The sequence below is a fragment of the Monodon monoceros genome, unplaced genomic scaffold (genome assembly GCF_005190385.1).
Source record: "Monodon monoceros isolate NGI ecotype Baffin Bay Population unplaced genomic scaffold, NGI_Narwhal_1 Super_Scaffold_6, whole genome shotgun sequence".
Taxonomy (NCBI): domain Eukaryota; kingdom Metazoa; phylum Chordata; class Mammalia; order Artiodactyla; family Monodontidae; genus Monodon; species Monodon monoceros.
The window spans coordinates 10,313,675-10,335,927 of NW_021703783.1; the positions used below are offsets into that span (position 1 = coordinate 10,313,675).

Below are 22,253 nucleotides of genomic sequence, written 5' to 3' on the forward strand. Positions count from 1 at the left end.
AGAATGAAAGGCAAAGGTGTTGGAGGGAGCTGGAAAGACTATGCAGACATGGATCTATGAAGGCGGAAAGCACGAGAATGCAGGTGGAGGGCAGCAGGAATAAGGGCCGGCGGGGGGCGGGGGGGGGCGGGAGGGGCGGGGGGCAGCAGCATGGAGAAACTACAGTGAAGCCTGGCTGTAGTTGTCTGTTGTCCTGGCAACGTGATGCTGAAAGCCTGAAGGCTGCTGCTCGCTCTAACACTGGACAACATGTCGTCAAGGCAACAGAATGCATCCAAGACACCTGGTGGCTGGCCATGTGGTCTTGGGGGTGTGCCAGGAATCCGCAGTTGAAGGCAGGCTACACTGGCTGTGCCGTTACACCACCTCCCACTCTCAGTGCCCACACCCTTCAACCCCCCATCAAATCTTGCCCTGGCTGTTCCATTCCCTGTGGCACTGTTCTCAGTGCCATCAGCCCCCCTTGGAAAGAGTGATTCTCTCAGGCTGCAGTGATGTAGACGTAAGTCCAGGAACTGGCCACCGGACACTGGTGCATGCATGGGAACTCCATAAACTCAAAAGGAGAGGAAGCTATTTAGCCAATGACAATGTTTCTAACTTCCTCCATTGCTTGGCTACTTTGCTCCCAAGTTTGTAAACAAATTTTGTGAAAACAACAAAACTGCATCATCCGTAGATATATCTAAAGAAGATGATGCCCGATTCCAGAGGCATCTGTATCTCAGTCCTACTAGGAATGATAATAGCAGCGATTTTGCAAAACCAGGCGTGTTCCTGGCCGAGTAATGAGTCCTGTAAAGGGTGCTTCATTTCACTTCATAACAGCTCTTTGAAGTTAATGAGCATTAACCCTATCACAGAGGTGAGAAGTCACACAACATGGCAAGAGGTCGCTCAGCTTCTGAAAGACGGAGCCAAGACTCAAACTGGCTCCAAGGTACATGTCCCGTCTACCACACTCTACCGCTCCCATCTGAAAAGATGCCAAGTCAAGTTACATCACTCCCTTCTTACACCTTCTAGAATGAATTGAAAAATACCCAACTTTGTGCCAAGGCTCTCAGGCCCTCCAAGATCTATCTCATGGTACCTTTCAACCTCAGCTGCTACCTTTGCCCCCATGCCCATCCCCCTCCAGCCCTACTGACCCTCCGGCCACTCATCAAACAACAAAAAAACATGCCCGCCCTTCAAGACTTTTGCACCTGCTGTTCTCTCTGCCAAAAGGATGCTCCTCAGATTTTCATCCTTCTGGATCCTTCTCATACAGATGCCAAGTGCCACATCCTCAGAGACCTTCCCTGACAATCCCAAAATAGCCCACAATATCCCTCCCTGCTGTTTTTATTAAAACATTTACCATTGCCTCAAATAATACTGTTTACTTTATGTGTTTGTTTATTGTCAGTCATTGTACCAAGAGGGCATGCCTCTCTTACAGACTAGATCTCCAAGACCTTGAACAGTTCCTGACACCCAGTAGATACTTAATAAATATTTTTTGAATGAATGAATAAATCAGTGAGAAAAGCTGTTGTTTTTTGCTAAAGGAAGTTTCAAAATCTCTCGCTAGTACCTTTGGAAACTTAATCACACTGATTAAAGTTCATTGGTGCTACCTGGCTGATTAGCATGTCACATGAATTGCACATGTTTACCTTTCAAAACTTTTTAAAAAATGTTTATTTCTTTCTGCTTCCTCCTTTGAAAGAAGGCTAATAGAGTCAAGATTATCACCGGCACCCATCTGCTTTGCGTGATAAAAGCTTTTCTCTGCTACCTCAGATGCACCCCTAACCTGAGACTGCCCTCCTGCCATGAGTGTCTGCTGGGAATTAAGTGGCTGTGAGTGCCAAGGTGCTGAGGGCTGGTATCTGGCAGAGGTGAAGAAGGGGAGGGTGAGGGAGATAGCAGCCTGGAGAGAGAGAAGGAATGTACTCGCCAGCAACCAGAGATTAATCCTACCGTCCATTTTTATTTGGGTTTAAAATACTTTTCTCTTAATTGCAACTAACATCTGTTGCACTGAAATAATAATCTACCTATATATTTAAATAAGTATGTATTAAGGGCTTACTATGCGCCAAGCTATATGTTAGGTTCTGCAGACACAAAAATGCAAAAGACATAGCCCCTGCCCTCATGAAGCTTGTAGTCTAGCAGAACAGACGGCTAATAAAAAACGATTATGATTCATTACAGTTGTGATGAGGACTATGAAAAGTATGAAATGAAAGGGGATAAAGGGAAAAGAAACAGGAGCTTTTATTTGAGGGGAGGGAAAAAGAAAAATCTGAAAGCATGACATTGGATTAGGAGGGCAGCCCTAGGTGAGATGCTCCATCCTGAGGACTGGAGAAGAGAAAGATACAGGCAACTAACGGCAGCGGCAAACACACACACACACACACACACACACGCACACACACACACACATGCACATGCACAGGTACACAAAGAAGCAAAACCAAACCCAAGGAGAGAGGAGGACAGAAAGGGATGCTAAAAGACAAGCCTCACTGCCCTGAATTCCCACCAAAGAACAGCTGACTAACTCTGACACCTCACCTCTCAGCACTGTCCCAGGCCCCGGAGGTCCAGAACACGCGAGCCAAGTACCCGGGAGCTAGGTGAGTTCAGATCCTGCCATGGACGGCTTGCGTTTCTATTCACATCACTCCCTCACTCATTCATTTATTCAATGGAGACTTACTGAAAAACTCTCGCAGACCCACTCTTACTGATTCCTGCTATTTGCCAGGCCTTTTCTAAGCACTTTTAATAACTTAATAAACCTTAAGAAACAGGGTCTATTTTTACCACCATTGTATAGACGAGGAAACTAAGATTCAGAGAAGTCAAGTTATTTGCCAAAGGTCACACAGTAAACAGTGGAGCCAGGAAACAATCTAGGCACTGAGATTCCAGAGCGCCCCCTCTTAACTGCCATGTGAGTGTTGCTACTTCCCTAAGGTTGCCATAAAAGTTGTATCACATACTTGGCGGCTTAAAACAACAGAAATCTCTTTTCTCAGAGTTCTGGAGGCTGGAGCCTGAAATCGAGAGTCGGCAGGGTCGTGTTCCCTCTAAAGGCTCCAGGGGAGAATCTTCCTTCGCCTCTTCCAGGTTTCTGGTGGCTTCCCTGGCTTGTGGCTAAATAACTCCAGCACCTGCCTCTTTCAAGGACTTCCCCTTTGTGCAGATGTCTTTTCCTCTTCTACCTCTTAGAAGGACATTTGTCACTGGATTTAGGGCCCACTTGGCTAATCCAAGATGACCTCATCATAAGATCCTTAATTACACCTGTAAAGATCCTTTTTTCAAATGAGGCCACATTCACAGGGTCCAGGAGTTAGGACACGGAAGTATCATTTCGGGGCCACCATTCAACCCACTAGAGTGTGTATATAGAGTGTACATTTTAACAATTGCTAATTGTGTAACAACAGTTGCCTGTTACTATGCACCCGACATTATGGCATGCGCTGGGAACACGAAAGTCAGTAAAGCATGGCCTGGCCCACAAGGAGCCCGCTGTACAGCAAATGAGACAGATAAGTAGACAGGATGGGTTATAATAAAAGCTTAAATAGAGCACAGGTGAAGTGCAAAAAAATAAAAAAGAACTAGTAAATTCTGTGAAGATGGGAGTCAGAAAAGGGTTCACAGAAGTGCCATGATTTCTCTTGGAAAGTGAGTAGTAGGTGCTTCTGGGAGGAAAAGGAGGAAGAGGCACTGACCAAGCCCCAGAGATGTAAAACAGTCAGGACCAGACGAGGGGCGGTGACTGATTTAGCGTGACCTCACGTTGCCGTTCAAGGGCGGGGAGGTGAAGGGAAAATCCTGGAGAGGTGGCCTGGGACCACATCAGAGAGGATGTCCTAGTCCCAGCTATGGAAGCCGGTATGGAGTTTTAAGTGAAAGGGTAACCATCAGATTTGAGTTTCTAAAGAACCACACAGGCAAGCTGCCACGTGGTGGGGAGGACAAGAGGGCAGAAGTGTTGCTGAGGTCACTGCAGTGCACGGCGGGGAGGGGATCCGCGACAAGGCTTCTCTACTGTTGGCATAACTGTCCTGAGGGGAAGGGAGTGGCCGGGGTTGACCCCGGACTGGGCAGCTGCTCCCTCCTGCTTTAGATAAGCCTCTCTTTTCTCCTCGTTCTTGTTCTCTTCTTATCTCTCTAAGAATTTCTTTAGCTCTGTCCCATCTCCCCCTCCTCTCATCCCTCAAGTGGGGGTTCTGTCCTGGACACACTTCTCTCCTCGTCCCCCACGTTCGTTCTCAGCCTCTCCTCCAGGCTCCTGGTTTCAACGACCCTCTCCATCCTAATGAGGCTCATCTCAACTTCCAGCCCAGACCACTCTCTTTACCTCCAGTCCCAGATCCAACCGCCTGCCAGTCGTTTCCACTCCTGTGATCCACCCATGTTCCAAATTCTACTCATCCTCATTTCCACTGTCACCAAGTCTGTGACAAACCTAATGACTCTTGTCATCGTAATTTTTGTAATAGCACTAAAAGGGTCAACGGTGTTCAGTGCCACAGAAGGTCACGAACGACTTGAAAATCCCACTTGGATTTGGCATTTTGGATAAAGGGAAAGACGATGAATTGAAAACAGCAATTTCCGAGGAGCATTTAAGGAATTTAACTATGAAAACAAAGAGCGAGGGAGGAAAACCAGGGTCAAGGAAAGCTTTCAGGTTTGTTTATTTATTAATATGAGAGTGATCTGAGCATGTTCGAAGAGGGCAAAATTGACATTTTGGGGAAGACAATTCTTGACTGGTGGGCACTATCATGTATACTGCAGGACACTTAACACACCTGGCCTCTGTGTTCTAAGTGCTAGTACTGGGTGCGTGCAAACACACACACACACACACACACAGACCAGTCATTATCATCATCCAAAAAACTGCCCCAGTACATTTCCAAACATCTCCTGAGGACCACTAAGCTAGAGGGCAGATGCCAGCAGGGAGGAATAAGTGGATAATTAAGGAGAAAAAGGACATAACTGATGAGCCAAAGTCCTGGAGGACATGTGAGGCGACTGGACCAAGGGCACAAAAGCAGAGTTTGGTGTAAGGCAGGAGAATTTTCACATGAGAGATGTTGAGCTTTAGAGTCACACAAACATTGGTTGAATTCCTAGGTCATCACTTCCTTCCTTTGAGAGACACTGCCTGTTGACTAACCTCAAAGTTGGTCCCCACGCTTGTCCCCTTGCCACCTCCACCAGAGAGCCTGCAACCTCCAAAGGGGTGGCCATGTGACATGATTTGGGGTCATGAGATCAAGGATATGGGGAAGACTTTTCCTGATCTAATGATACCCAGCCCCTGGCTTTCCCTCCTTTGGGTTTGGGGCAGAACGCCTAGAGCAAGGGCAGCCTCCTCACAACAATTACCAAAATGTCAAGAAAATCCCAGCAGTCAGCCCTGACCTCACCATGTCACTGCACCAGCCCCAGCAGTCCCCAACCTCAGGAGCCTTGTGCTGAGACACCAATAAACACCTATTGGTTTAAGCCATCATGAGCAATCAATACCTAAACATCCTGGGCAAAACAGCCTCTCTGATCCACAGTTGCCTCATCTGTGAAATGCAGACAAAATGCATGCCTTACAAATGCAATGAAAGAACTGAATGAAGCAACATGTAAATGAAGCTCATATTAAGGTGACCAGCTCAGAGCCTGACGAAAGCAAATGATCAGTGTCAGTTCTCTTTCTCATTGAAACCTCCTAACAACCCGTGATAAACTCGGGGGTTCTCTGTGCCTGTGAAACAGAATAGAAGCAGTAAAGTATTTTGCCTTCAGAAAAATGGAATAAAACTAGCCTTGAACATTACTCTCATACATGGTGAACCCTTAAGCCACAGAATCAAAATATAACGTTGGGGAACATAAACTGATATGGCCACTGTGGAAAACAGTATGGAGGTTCCTTAAAAAACTAAAAATAGAACTACCATACGACCCAGCAATCCCACTACTGGGCATATACCCTGAGAAAACCATAATTCAAAAAGACACATGCACCCCAATGTTCACTGCAGCACTATTTACAATAGCCAGGACGTGGAAGCAACCTAAATGCCCATCAACAGACGAATGGATAAAGAAGATGTGGTACGTATATATGCAACGGATTATTGCTCAGCCATAAAAAGGAACGAAACTGGGTCGTTTGTAGAGACGTGGATGGACCTAGAGAGTGTCATACAGAGTGAAGTAAGTCAGAAAGAGAAAAACAAATATCATATATAACACATATGTATTGGAATCTAGAATAATGGTATAGATGGCCTTATCTGCAAAGCAGAAATAGAGAACAGATGTAGAGAACAGATGTAGGGAACAAATGTATGGATACCAAGGGGGAAAGGGGTGGGGTGGGAGGAACTGGGAGATTGGGATTCACACATATACACTACTGATATTATGTATAAAGTAGACGACTGAGGGGAACATACTGTATAGCACAGGGAACTCTACTCAATGCACTGTGGTGTCCTAAAGGGGAGGGAAGTCCAGAAGGGAGGGGATATATGTATATGTATGGCTGATTCATTTTGCTGTGCAGTAGAAGCTAACGCAACATTGTAAAGCAACTATACTCCAATAAAAATTAATTAAAATATGTATATATATAAAATGTTGAATAAAATATAGATATAAAGCCTAAGAATGAGGCAAAAAGAATCACAGAAGTCTCAGAAAGGGGAATGAAAATACATTCTTGGTGTATAAATCAGATTCCAAGGAGTTTTTCAGCAGTATCAGTGTAATCTATTAAAAACTGGCTGGTGAGGCAATTCCCTGGAGGTCCAGTGGTTAGGACTCCATGCTCTCATTGCCGAGGGGGCGGGTTCAATCCCTGGTTGGGGAACTAAGATCCTGCAAGCCTCACGGTGAGGCCAAAAAAATTAAAAAGATAAAACCTGGCTGGTGACATTTAGTAAATTAAGTTCCTCCCTATGTCTTTAACATATTACTACTTCCTACCTAGTACTTTTAATATTCCCCTCATCTCATTGCTCACTTTTTCTTTTATATCAACAGTGACAAATCGATGAGTAACCCTGGATTCAAAGACTATTTAATTCTGCTCTGCTTTCTTTTTTAATGTTCTTGGCTTATCTTCATTGCTTACATCCTATATGTATCAGTTTATTGAAATCACTGTATGTCTCTGCTTTGAAAATCGTGATGTGTCCTGATCGGGGCACAGTTAGTAACTGCAAGGCCACAGAGGTGGAACCCACGGAGCTGCTGCTGACCCACCGGGCTTAAAATGAAGGGCACTGACATCCCAAGCTCCTCTCTTTCGGTTAATGGGAAAACATTAGAGTCCCATTTTCTTCAAATGATTTAGGTAAGGTCTGGTGTAGGAAAGCACAGGACAGCGTATACTGAGGCCCTACGGTTTACCAAGCGCTGGGCACGCTGCTTCATAAGGCTTGGTAAAACCCACTAAGATCCAAGTGTTATTTCTGTCCCCATTTTACAAATGGAAAACTGGAGGCTAAGAGTGTTTAAGGAGCACAACTACAGTCACATGACTGGGAATGCACAGAGCTTGAGCCTACTGGCTACAAAGCCCGCCTTCCCTCCATGTGATGTCACCTCCTTCCTTCCACAGACACACCGTCACCTCCCGCCAGCTGCGTGAGAAGTGATGGCTCACGCGTTACTTTCTAGCAACAAGCACCTTAATTTCTGTGAATGCCTAAAGCAATTTCTGGAGCCTCGGTTTTTCCAGGCATTAAAACTGCACCTGGACTTCAAGTGGCTGGTCTCTTGAAAGCAAATCCCAGCTCCAACTGGAAAAGAGCAGATACGCTGGCCAATGAGATGCAGGTGTATAGTCCTGGAACGCACACAGGCTTGAGGGCAGCATCATTGCAACGTCTATGGTGTCTCAGAGAGAACTGCCCGCTCGCCTTCCCCCAAAGTATAGTTCAAGGAAGTAGGAAAAATGGGAGAGGAGTAACGGGCCCCCAGGCCCCCAGATGATTCTATCCTGGCTTTTTTCTGACCTCCTCAGTGTGTGGACTGGAAGTTTTAAAGTCGGCGGAAAAAATTTTAAAAGAAGACTCAGATCCCAGTCCCACTATGTTTCTAGCTGTGTGACTTTGGCCACGATACATAAACTCTCTCCCATCAAATGAAATAATGCTACTTGTCTCACAGGACTGCTTAAGGATTAAAATGCTCATTAACGTCACGCCTGGCACAAAGTTGGCGTATGACAGCAGCTTTGTTACTGTCTTGCCTCTCCCACCTCTATGACTTAACTCTGCTCATCACCAAAGAATGTTCTAACACCACGGTTTGCTCTTGAAGTATGCTGTCCCAAGAAATACCATATCACAAACAACTAAGAAGCAAGGTTAAAAAAAAACTCAAAGTCACCCCCAAATTCGGGAAGAAGCATACAGTGCGGTATGAATCGCATGGCCATCTTGGTTTCAAGATTATGTTGGATATGGAAACCCACATGAGCAGATGGAAGGCAGTTAAGATATTTACAGGGTCACAGTCCACGGCTGGCTCAACTACTGTCTCCAAACATATTGCCATTAGGTGTAGGGGTGGGGGGAGGGAGTAGGGAACAGGGGGAGAGTGCGGGAAGATGGGGCCAAAGGAGAGTAAGGGCCATCCTCCTGGCCCCAGGTGGATTCCAAAATGTGGCTTTCTGCAAAGAAAATTAGAGCGCTAGTAGAAGTATTAATTCTCAACCAATAAATTGAGAAATGAAACAATCATAGCAACAGATGCCAGAGTAAGAATCTGCTCACCTGTCATTTAGGGAGGAACAAGGATCACAACACACGTCTTAGCTACTGTACTCCACTCTGATCAACAGAGTGAAGATCACTCCGATCTATTTCCAGACCCTGACCCTTTACTCAGCACACCTTCTCTCTTCCATTTCTGCAGCATTAAAGCTCGGGTCTTCCACCCTTTTGCCTGATCCTACTGTAACTTCCACTTTCTGTATTCCTTCCTACCACCTGCCCAAGCCATTTTCATCGGCCCTAATGCTAGTGACAAAATAGTTTTCAGTGACTGTCATTCCCTGTCCCCACTTTTTAATTGGCTCACCTAAAGTATCTGTTTGCCCAGCATTTTTCCAACTATTTTATTTTATCTTCAAAATGTTGTAAAGTGCGTAGGGCAGAAAACAAAATTGAACACTTATAAACTAGAAACCGAGCATCATGTAGCTGCAGTGATTTGTTTGCCTAAATTTCCAAAGCTCCTGAGAATGGAGACTGAAACACAGGACTTACAATTCTTAGAGCAGTGCTTTGTGGGGCAGAACTGCATAAGTAGAAAGCCCAGGCTTCAAACTAGGTACTTCGGGATCTGAATCCCAGTTCCACTGCTCGTAAGCTGTAATATCCTGGATTAGTTACTTAACCTCTCTGAGCTAAAATCTGAAAACCCAAGAAAGGGTTCAGCAAATCAGCAGAGAAATCTCCTGCAAAGGAATGAAAGTATGTCTCGCTTTAGTTCATCATTTGGATTCTGACGGGCATCCTAATCCAGGATCTCAGGGAGAATAAAAGCAATTATAACAAAGGCAAAATAAAATGGACTCTTTATACTCGGCGGGGAACTGCCAAAAATCACCTCATACATTTATTTATTTATTTTTTTGTGGTACGCCGGCCTCTCACTGCTGTGGCCTCTCCCGTTGCGGAGCACAGGCTCCGGACGCGCAGGCTCAGCGGCCATGGCTCATGGGCCGAGCCGCTCCGTGGCATGTGGGATCTTCCCGGACCAGGGCACGAACCCGTGTCCCCTGCATCGACAGGCGGACTCTCAACCACTGTGCCACCAGGGAAGCCCGCCTCATGCATTTTTAAATGGGCCCCGTTACTGTTCTAAACGGTCTTCTGCAACAAGCGCGAGCAGTTCTTTCCTTATTAGAGTTCTTCCTTAACTGAATGTGCCCTTTTTTGGCCCTGGAGCGGCTACACCACCAATGAGCCTTGGCCTCCCCGGTGGGACAAGAGCAAAGCTCCCAACACAGTTCAGAGCCCTTCCCCCGGTTTTCACCTGAGCTCCCTTCTCGGTTGGTCTCCAGCTGTGAAGCGCCTCTCTATTTGGCTGTGACCCTATTTCCTTTCCGTGCTTCTCCTGTCTCATGAAGCCTTCTTTCCTTCAGACTTGCTCCATACAACCTTCAGCTCAGCCTGCTGAATGCTGTGCTGGACACTTAGTGAAGCAGCTGCTCTGTATTACCTCATTTAATCTTCAACAACCCTATAATGGATATATGATTATCCCCATGGTACAGACAAGAAAACCAAGGTTTAGCGTAAGTGGTTTGGTAAGTTGTCCAGATCCCCACGTCTAGGAAATGATGGTTAAAACTGCTCTGAGTCCGAATTCTGAGCTTAGAACAGCTCTGCTCTATCAGCTCCCATGCTTCTTTCTGCCATGGTACAAGGTGCATTTCCTCAGTGGGAAAGTGGGGACTAATTAATGTTTGTATTGATTAATTAGCACATTAATTAGCATTAGCAAAAAAGTGAGCGTAATCTATTTGATCAGATGCTGAACTATGTCTCCCTACTTTTGCCAAAAAGTCTCTGTAACTAACTGTGCTACCTTTCTTCCATCTCGAACTCCTTGAATCAGGTATTTCCTCCCTGTAAACCAATCTTCCACAAGGACACTTAGTAAGTTTTATTTGAAACACACAAAAAACAACTGAGTCAAAACAGAGTGGTAATTACCTATCAAGTAGAAGGAGGAAGCAAAATGGAAGGCTTATTCACCATCCTTCGGGTGGCGACTGTACCTTCAAGACTATGCCTTAAACACAGCAAAGCTGTATTTCTTACATTTTCTGCATTAGTTCCGCTTTCAAACGTGTTGTCCTATTGCCCGTAGTGGATTCAGAGTTGTCAAACTCTGTGTCCCCATTCTATGTTGGTAAGATACAGTCATGGTACTAAAAATAACTTCTATCAAAAAATAAAAAAGCTGGCCTTAGAATTTGAGGTGTTTTATTTTTGAAACTTGCCCCCAAAGCTTATTTCTCTGATTTCTGGGGGACTTTTTAGTTGCCTTCTGGCTGGTCCTTTAGGCCTGCGAACATCCCTCTGCACAGATGCCCAGCATCTCAGTGCTGCTGCCCTCTGGATCCCAGAGGTCCAGGGGGCAGTTCCTCCTGCTGCCCCACCCATCCCCTGCAGCCGCCCCCCACCCATCCAGGCCTCCCACCCCGTGACTGAGCCTTCAACACTCCCGCTTCTGTGGCACCAGGACCTCCTGCTTGCTTCTTTCTTCTTTCTCCTCTTTCTACCTACCTTTCAGTAACTCTTCTTTTCAGGTCCAAAGTCAGTTAGATATTATTTAGGCCATTTTAGCAAAGTGCCTAACAATCATTGCCTACCTCCTTTTTTTGATGGAGAGAGGAAAAGATAAGATGGGATATTGGGGTGTGGTTGCAGTGGGGGGAGGGGGAAGGGGGAGGAGACCAGAGGGGGATCTCGTTACAATGACCTGGAAAAATCCCCCTTACTGGCTTCCATCCTCCATTTGACCCCTGGAACTGGTAGCCAAGGGGCCGCCTGTAGAATTAGACTACACCTAGGCCTCCACCATTTCATAGCTCATTAATCCTCTCCTCTAGTCAGATTCCGGTATTGCCATAATGAATCAAGCGATGCTTCACTTTTAGGCTGATAACATTCGCCACAGTGCTACGTAACAGAGGAGAAAGTAAAGAAGAGGAAGGTATGAGAGACCTTAACCCCCCTCTCCATTTTCTTGAGAGGCAATCAAGCACATGGTCTGTGGAGCCAGCAACCAGTCCTGGACTCCACTTCCTAGCAGCATAATTTGGGATGTTATTTAAGCTTTCTGAGCCTCAGCTTCCCCGTCTGCTAAATGGAGATAAGTGATACCACTTAGCTCACTGGGCTGTTAGGCGTACTAACTAAGATAGTGCAGGCAAAGCAGTACGTCCCCACCACACGGTAAACACTCTGAAGCACCCAGGACACATCACTGAACAAAAGAGCCCGGTCTCTCCACGTGGCCTGCGTCATTCTTCAGATTCTTATATTGTTATTATGCATGTGTAAGAGACACAGCAGAGAAGCAACCAACCAGTTTAGCCAACAACCTTTTACACTGGGATGGGGGGGGAGGGGTGAGCCTGAAATAACAGGCTGTGCACGAGTCCACAGACACTAAATCAATCAATCAACAATCATTTTCACCGGACTTGCTCTCAAAGTAAGTTTGCACTTATTTATGATTCAAAAACTGGGCTCCTCCATCTTGGCATTCTTTCCATGCAAATTGTGCCCTCAAAATACCACTGCTAAAATATAATATACTTTGCTAAGGGCAATGATGTTTAAAAAAATCTACCTGAAGCAAACACTCGTTAGGTTTTGCCAAGTCCACCTATATTCTCCATTCTATTCAAGTTTATCCCACTTCCCTTAGCATGGGCTCCTCGGGGCAGCATTTTTTCTAACATCCTTACCTGTGCCTTTACCCATGCGAATGGGACAACAGCCTTCTCATATGCTACTGAAAGCATGAAGTCCCTGCACTCAGTACTCTCCACTTGACTTTTCCTATAGACTGAACAAAGGAAGCTCCGAAACAGACATCTCTGCCTGCTGCCGACAGATGGCGATAGTGATCACGCAAGCTTATTTTACTCTGTTAAGCCCTGTGGCCTGGTGGTTCTCAACTGGCCAAGCAGCATGCTTGTGGCGTCTGTGCTAGGTTTTGAGGTGTTTGCAAACATCGTTAAGCCCACAGCACGTCTTTTCAGTACAACACTGAAGGAGGTTTTGAAAGTGACACTAAGAAGTATAAGATGACAATGCAAAAGTAGAAACAATTTAAGAAACCCAAAGTGATACACAACAAATATTGCATTTGTGAAATGGATCATTCTAAGGTATGAATGGCTGCAAAGACAATATGTACGTGAAAAGTACTGTACTTTCATTGTACAAAGCAAGGAAAAATAACCGAATAAGTGAAAAATGTAAAAACAAAACATAACTACAAACAAAACACTTTTTCCTGTAGTCAGAGAATAAGCATCGATGTCACATGCTAATTACTTTGTCATGTGACAATCTAATATTAGTGTAGGAGAGACTATGATTTATTTGCGGCCTTAAAGCAGTGGTTCTCAGCCTTAATTGCACACGAGAATCACCTGCTGAGCTTTTAAAAATCCTAAAGCCTAGGCTGTGCTCCAGAACCTCTAGGGGTGGGACCCAGGCAATGGTTGTGCTGAAAGCTGTTCAGGTGATTCCAATGTGCAGTCAAGGTTAAGAACCACTGCCTTCAAATCTAAGCCTGGGGAAAACACAGCTGCAACTGGTTCTATGGATTAAAATCCATTCACATGTGCAGATGGGATGCGTGTTGAGCCTGGACACTTTAGCAAGAAGTACTTCTCTAGGATATCTGAATCTTCAAGGAGACAAATTACCTGCCTCAGGGAATTTTGCTTTTTATATTCTTGAAACTGGTATGGGAGGAGAACATGTATTATCGAGGAAGAATAGAGCACACCTTTTCTAAAGTTTTGAAGGAGGTATTCATACACGTATTTGAAGAAAATGTATCACCGAGCTACAACCTTCAACATCTCTTAGTCATTTCAGTGAATCCATTTACAAACAAATGGACACACAAACCTGTTCCAAACAAAAGGAGCTTCTAGGCACCAGCATCTTTCCCTCATTTTCAACTCCAAAGCCCTAGACTAGCTCCTGGTCTATCCATTCACTCAGAGCATTCTGGTTACCTCTGGTTACCATCTGGTTACACTCCATCTTTCATAATCGAGTTTGGCATTCAAACAAATGCATCATTTAGTTCTCAGTACATACCCCCCAGGCTCTTCTCACCACGGCCCCCTTTTACCTTGTCTGCCATTATCATCGAGGAGCCCCCGTGGATACCCAGGATGGGGGTGAGAGTCTGGGCTGAAATGAAGTCAAGGATCTGGGCGATGGCTTCCTGGTCTGTGTCGTCAGCAAACACCACGCCCTGGATCTTCCGGTCAGACATGAGATCACAGATGCGGGTTATGATGCTCTTTGGGTCCGTCTCATTCATGGCTACCAGCTCCACACGGGGCACCACAGAGAGATGGTGGAAATCATCTTTCTCGTGGGCATCCTTGATGGCCACCTCGTCTGAAGTGCCCACGAGGATGACGGCAATGCCAATGCTGGGCGGGCTCTTCTGAGACCGAGCTCTGCTGCCTGACACGGCCAGGACAGCCAGCACCAACCAGAACCTGGGGGAACAGCATTCTGCTCTGGGCTTCATCTTCAACTCGTCGACTCCCTGGAAACACAAAGAGAATGGTAACGTTACACCCCACACTACATGACTGTCTGGGAAGAGGCTGGATACTGCAAGTCAAGGAACTTATCTCCTTCTACTGATCATCAAACCCAGCTTCTATCTTCTAGCCTAGTTTCTTATCTCTTGTGTTTGCACAGCAGAGTGAGGAAAAAAAACTTCCGAAAGCATCAGAAATCCTTGAGCAAGACACTAAAAGATGCTACTGCTATAGCCATCAGCAGCAAACAGACAGGGACAAACAACGGAAAGAGGACCAGGCAAGTCACACTAAGCGCACGAACACAGGAGTCTCCAAGAGCGTGTCCGGCTGTTGCTGCGAGATCCCCGGTACTCCTGTCACAACCCATCCTTGAACTGCTCTCGGGGCCAAGGGATGGCAAAGGCCAGGCAAAGTGAGCAGCAAAATGGGCTCAGCAGAGGTTACCTACAAAACGTGGTCTGGAAGAGCTGGATACAGGAAGTTACAGATACATAAGCCCCCATTCTTGATGCCTTTACTTTGTATTCACCTCAAAGGTGGACAAGAGCCTGAAAATTCTTCAGCAACCCATCCGGCTCTTAATACTAAATCAAAAACAGCCCATATGTTGTTTGGGCAGTACTTTTAAAAACATCTCCGATCCTTACAATAAACCAGCGGGGGGGAAATAAGAAAAACATTATTATCACCATTTTATGGATGTTGAAGGGAAGACTCAGAAAAGCTAAGAAGTCCGAGACCATAAGCCAATTAAGTGAAATGAACATGAGCCCAGATCTTCTGGTTTCAGGCCAATCCGCCTTACATCACATTGCCTCTTACATCAGTTATTACGAGGAATAGTTTTATTCCCATTTGTTTATGCATCAAAGTATGGCGATTTGGACAAATGCTATTAAATTACTGACCTAGTGACCTTTCTGAAATGACTGACTTCATGTTTGCATGCAGTTTACCACTTTTTACCTTTTACCACAAACTCCTCCTGCCTCTTTACTTCCACATGTGCCCCTAAATCTTACACTCTGCACCAGACTGAGGACACAACTCTCTACAAAGCTTGGTCATTTCTCTTTTCATGTCTCACCATTCTCCAAGAGCTCCCCTTACTGAAATAGAACTGGTCCTGCTTAGATTGTATTGATTTGTTTTAAATAATCATTTATGGTACATCTGGTATGTGTTAGGTACCGTACTAGGCATTTCCTCCTCTGCAATCTCTTTAGTCCTCCTAGAAACCCTATAAATTAGTCATTTTATCCCCATTTCTCAAATGGAGAAACCGAAGCTCAAAACAGTTACATTATGTTGCCAAGGTCAATGATATTACAACACCAGCATGCCGGTACATGCCAATACAAAATACACGTAGCGTTTTGGGGACTTCCCTGGTGGCAGAGTGGTTAAGAATCCACCTGCCAACGCAGAGGACACAGGTTCCAGCCCTGGTCTGGGAAGATCCCACATGCCGCGGAGCAACTAAGCCCGTGCGCCACAACTACTGAAGCCCCACGTGCCCTAGAGCCCACACACCGCAACTACTGAGCTCGAGTGCCACAACTACTGAAGCTCGCACGCCTAGAGCCCGTGCTCCGCAATAAGAGAAGCCACTGCAATGAGAAGCCCGCGCACCGCAACGAAGAGTAGCCCCAGCTCGCTGCAACGAGAGAAAGCCCGCACACGGCAACGAAGACCCAACGCAGCCAAAACTAAATAAATTAAATTAAAAAAAAATAAAATACACATAGTATTTTTATACTCCAAGGAAATAGTCTATAAACTGCACCCCAAACCAAAACCAGGGATTTTCATTCTTCTCCAAAGGGAGAGAATGTAATCAAGGATGATAATGTTGCTTCATATCTCCTGCTTGTCTGGAAAAAAAAAAAAGGTAAGATATTAGGAATCAAAAAGCCTTGACAGTTTAGCTAACAAAAAGCAAACAATAATGATGAGGGTGTTGAGCAAAGAAAGATAAGAAAGTGTCCAGGTTGAGCAGACTGACTGCAAAGGGCATTAATGATTTGGGGCTAAGATGCTGGGGACATTTTGTGGCTGAGGAAGCAAAAATCCAATCCAGTTCTTGGCAGAAAACATTTTGGAACCCTTGCTGTTGTAGTCATCCTTCCACACTGCCAAGAAGGAGCCCTGTAACACCGTCCTTGTCTCTCTCTTGCAAGTAAGACGAGCAGCTCAGTGGTTCACATCTGAACCAAGTTTATTCCTGACAACTTCCTCGGCTTTGAGTCTCTGTGGAGACCGGATGACTACGCAGCCCTGGCAACCCGTGTGATGAACTGTCCCCAGCTGAGCAGGGCAGCCGGAGCCCAAATTCCTCCTCCCAGAGCTCTAAGCCAGCAGCACTATATCGAGTCCAGCAGCACTGAATACTGAGGAAGACGGATGGCTTTAGCACCTCAAAGAGCTATTGGCAAAACAGTAACAAAAATAATCTGTTAAATTTCAAGGACTGGTTCTCAAGGAGAACCAAAAGATTTAGAATTTGGCAAAAGTAGCAGCTAACTTCGTTCCAATGGGATTCGAATCGTACAGTCATCAGTCACTAAGTCAGGTTCCTTCACATGGAAAAGTGGTCCACTCTGCCATGACTGTTTATTGACTTTAATGCCGTCTACATTCTCCCACTCTGATGTTTCATTTGGTCTCTTAAAATATCTCTTACAGGGCTTCCCTGGTGGCGCAGTGGTTGAGAGTCCGCCTGCCGATGCAGGGGACACGGGTTCGTGCCCCGGTCCGGGAAGATCCCACATGCCGCGGAGCGGCTGGGCCCGTGAGCCATGGTCACTGAGCCTGCGCGTCCGGAGCCTGTGCTCCGCGGCGGGAGAGGCCACAACAGTGAGAGGCCCGCGTATCGGGAAAAAAAAAAAAAAAATCTCTTACATTCCTCTATTTCTTCTTACACAATATATTATACTTTGTTATGCGATGGCTAGTCGTGACACTCGAAGAATAGACTCTGGTTTTACTGAGTGTCTCTTTTTATACTCAGGATACAGCAAAGCACTTTATGAAGTAATACATTATGGGAGATACCAGTAACACAGGGACTGCGAGACAAAGAAGTGCTGTGAATACAAACTCAATTTCACACCTTAGAAGGGGTTACTTGAGAGAAAGCTTGTAGTCCAAGATAAGCTAATTGGTGGCGCTCCCTTCCACCCAACAGACCACGTTAGTCTTCCGGCACCTGCTTTATGAAGCTGTGCCCCCTCCTGTGCACTGCAGTGCCCCCTACCCCAGTAGAACTGAGCACCGTTTCCCTTCAGCTCTCGTCATGGCCTGTGTGTGTCTATCTAAATACCCATAACAGTTTATTAGAGTATATGATTATGTATCTGCCTGTCTTCACTGCTGGTCATCTCCTGGTGGGCAGGGACCTTTTCAGTTCAGAAAGCACCCACTTTTATTAAGCACTTTTATTAAGCACCCACTCCCTAGCAGACATTGTTCTCGGTGTCAGGGATATAACGCAGACAGGTTCTACACTCCAGGACCACAGTCTAGTAGAAGACACAGACACACAAGAAAACCTTGCCTCACTTGTATTTGCAATTCTTGGGGCCTAGCAGTGCCTTGGATATGTACAATAAGGAAGGACTCAGTAAATGGTAGCTGCTGAGTTTCTACCATAATAAAATTGTCAATGTTTGGCCATTTTTACCTACACTAGTAACCTATTTTATATATTATGTATTTATAGTAACATTTTACCTATAATCTACCATATGCCAGACACTATTTTTCATGGATTGTTAAATCACATATAAACATGATATAGTTTCCCCCATATTACCAATCAGGAAACTGATCTTCTGAGAGAGAGACTAAGTGCACGACCAAGATCACACAGCTAATAATTTGGCATCAAGTTTCAAACCAAAGTTTGTCGCCGAAACCCTTGCTCTTTCCATTCTGCTGCCTCTCAGTATGAGTGTGTGAATTAATGAATGAATAAACAAACTCACTAACCAAAACCAAGCTGTGTTCTAATAGCAGTTCCACAGTAACTAAGTACCTGAGGGTAGGCAATTCCTCATCACTGTCTCTGTTTCCTCATCGGTGAAATCCGGATAATATACCTAACCTAAATACCCGAGAGAGTTTTATGTGAGGATCAAATGATGATATGCAGCTGGAAGTGCTTTGAAGAATATAAAATCTCTAGAGATGCAAAGGATGTCACCTTTAAGCTTCTACAGAAGTTGTTCAAGGAGCCTAGCTAGATATTTATGAATGCACCAGGTCAGCATGTGGGAGGTGGGCCGGGAGAGAATGGCAGACAGTCTGAGAGGAATGTTGAGAGGAACTTCAGGGCAGGGGAGGGTGGAGGTGGGGATTGGGGGGCGGGGGGGGCGGGTGGCAAGAGATATGAGTTCCCTGACGTTCTAACTCCCTGAAGAAGATGCTGCATAATGGCCTCAGGGGAGCAGCAAACTCCACTGACAGCTTACCAGTCAAGTGCAGCAGAATTCAAGAGTAATTCAGGCCAGGGGCAGTAATGGGGATCGGTGGAACTCGGCACCCCCAAATCATGCTGTAAATTCAGACACGAGGGTTCACAAGCAGAACCAAAAACAAAGCATCAGGATTAGAGAGTCAACTGTTCACCTCCTGATCTTCTGCCTCCTTGAGGCTTGAGTTGAGCGGCCCTTAGATTTACAGCAAGCAGAAGGCCGCAGTAGCTTGTGTTCATGCCTACCACCAGTGCAGGGTAACTAATAGGGACCAGGCGACACTTTGCCCACAGTAGGCTCCAAGGGAAGACATATTTGAGTGAGAAGCTGGGCCAATCCTGTTCTCAGAGAAAACTGAATCCTGGGGCAACCCCCAAAAGAAGGATAAAATGTGATTTAATAGATGAGTAAGTCAAATTTTCCAAGCACCATCCTTAATGGAGTCAGGACGCTGTTTCAAGTGACCTAACTAAGGCGACTGTGATTAGAATATGATAGGCAGTGAATAAAATGAAGATCAGAAGTGCCAGAACTATGCATCAGGTCCAGTTTCCCAAGCTACCAATAAAGACAGAAAGTTAGGATGCACAGGCCTTAAAATTTGTCACACAGGAGAATGTGGGGGGAAAAGGAGTCTCATACAGTATAAGTCAAGTGAAATATAAATGAGTATAACCTTTTTGGAGGGCAGTGTGAGAATCTCTATCAAAATTTTAATATCACGACAAAATAAAATTCAAGGTGAAAACATCAAAAGTGACAATGAGAGATGTCACATACCACTTCCAAGAAGATACTATAATCATGAATATACATGAATCTAAAAATACAGGCTTGACATGTATAAAGCAATAACTAAAATTACCCTAGGGAGTAACAGACAAATCCAACAGAGAAAATATAAACAATAACATAAATGATCAAAAAACAAAACAAAGCATGAATAATAAGCTTGAACTATTTCAAATATCTAGCAACATATACAAGAGAGAATATATATTCTTTATAAGCACATGGAAAATATTAACTCTACGAAAGTGCTTCAGTAACTTCCAAAGAATCAATATGAATGATTGCCATTTTTCTGTAATGTGATTAAATTTACAAATAAAATTCTAAAGGTAGCTAAACATATCACACATCCAAAACTTTTAGAAAACAATATTAAATAACACTAACATTAAGGAGGAAGTCATAACAGAAACTGAAAAATCCTTTGATTAGAATGACAATGAAAATATTAAATACCAAGATTTCTAGAGCATAAATGAAACGGTTTAGAGAGAAACCTATACCTTTAAATTCACTTGTAAGAAAATAAGAAAATAAAATAATTAATTGTAATTAAATTTTCATTTATTGAAAAATTAACAGAGTCAACCCTAAGAAGGAACTGAATAATACAGATAAGGGCAGGAATTAATGAAACAGAAAGCAAAGAAAAGAAAAAAACAAAACCAAAAGTTGATCCTTCGAAAGATTACACTAGATAAAATTCTTACAAGACCAATCAAGGAAACGAAAGAGAAAATGCAAATGAAACTGATGATGAAAAAGGGACAATAACAACATATACAGTAGAAATTTTAAAATAATAAAAGAATATTATGGGGCTTCCCTGGTGGCGCAGTGGTTGAGAGTCCGCCTGCCGATGCAGGGGACACGGGTTCGTGCCCCGGTCTGGGAAGATCCCACATGCTGTGGAGCGGCTGGGCCCGTGAGCCATGGCCGCTGAGCCTGCGCATCCGGAGCCTGTGCTCCGCAACGGGAGAGGCCACAACAGTGAGAGGCCCACGTACCGCAAAAAAAACCAAAAAACCAAAAAAAAAGAATATTATGAAAGTTAGTTGCTTTTAAATTTAATGTATAAATATCTAATTTTAAAAAGCAAAAAGTTTCAAAAGAATATGGAAAATTTGAATAATAACCATTAAAGAAAATAAAATGGTTATCAAAGGCCCCCAACCCTAATCCACCAAAACCACCCCACCCCATCTTTGCCAAAATAAAAGGAAGTAAAACAGGTACACGTGGGGAAATGAGCCTTGTTCACACAAGTTGAACAAAACAGAAAAACAAGAAAAGTTTAATTCTAAATCCAGATAATTACAGTACAAGAAAAGATTAGCATAGATCCCTTTCACTTATGAACCTAAAGGCAAAAATATTGTAAACAAAATATTAGCTAACCAAAACAAACAGCATATTTTAATAATAATATGCAAGCGTGGTTTATATAAGGAATGCAAGGATGGTTTAATATCAGAATATAAATCAAAATAATTCACCACATTCATGGACCAAACAAGATATTTATATGAATATCTCAAAAAAAAAAAAAAAAGAAGAAGAACACACATTTGATTAAGGGCAGCACCTACTTATGATATAAATGTTAGAATATTTTTTTAACTCTTTGATGACAGGCAATGAAGGAGATCATCAGTCTACCTGGTAAGAGTATATACCAAGAACTCTTAATCAGATTTTTTTGGACAGTGAGTTAGTGCTATCGCTGCTCCCGGAGATTCTGGTAAATAAAATAGGCAAGAAAACAAAAGTTTTAAGGATGGGAAGGAAAGAGAAAATAATAGCAGTACATGAAGATAATATGGTTATCTACACGAAGTCCAACAGAATTTTAAACTATTTATTAATATGGGTAGAATGAGATTGCTAGATAAATAGTACTCTTATAAAAAATCAATAGCTCTTTTTAACCAACCAGAAAATATAATAGTCATAATAACAAAAACAACTATACATTATTTAGGAATTAGCAAAAAATGCACAAGACCTCTGCAGAGAAAATCTGAAGCTCTACTAAAGGATATGAAAGAAGTCCTGAACAATGTAATCATAGACGAATTCATGGAGGGGATAACATAATATTTTAGAAAGTTCTATTTTCTCCCAAATTAATCCGTAACTTGAAGGCAATTCCTATCAAAATAACAGCAGGATTTTTAAAGGAATTTTATTATCTTACTCTAAAAGATATATAGAAGAATAAAGGTACATGGAGAACAAGTTAATTAAACAAGACATCTTTATCTGAACCAGTAATGAAAGTGTGCCTTGAACAGCGAAGTATGAATAACTTAACTCTGCAGAACAGATCCAAAATAAAAATTTTTTAATTAACACATTTTTTTAAAACGTTTAAGTTCCAAGTCAATTTCAGGTTTTAAGTCATACTTTCTAAATTCCAATTTATAGAGGCACAGCAAATGTGGAACCAAAGAGGTGCTTTTTTGAGTCCGAATGCTTAGCTTAGGTAATAAATGTGTTCCGCAATCATCTGAAGCAGAAAGTAGGAGTACACCAGATGTCAAACATCTACCATCCAGTGCCATTCTGAAGTACAAGACTAATAGCCATTTCTAGCAAAAGAAGCACAATGCCAT

General features: G+C 43.8%; 1 protein-coding gene across 1 annotated transcript in view; it reads right to left on the reverse strand.

Moving 5' to 3' along the window:
- Positions 1-22,253, reverse strand: part of GRIN2B (glutamate ionotropic receptor NMDA type subunit 2B) — a 544,711-nt gene that overhangs the window by 274,992 nt on the left and 247,466 nt on the right. The window contains exon 7 of the mRNA XM_029206241.1: positions 13,942-14,370. Within this exon, the coding sequence (XP_029062074.1) occupies positions 13,942-14,352 (411 nt within the window). The 5' untranslated portion in view covers positions 14,353-14,370. The remainder of the gene's footprint in view (positions 1-13,941; positions 14,371-22,253) is intronic.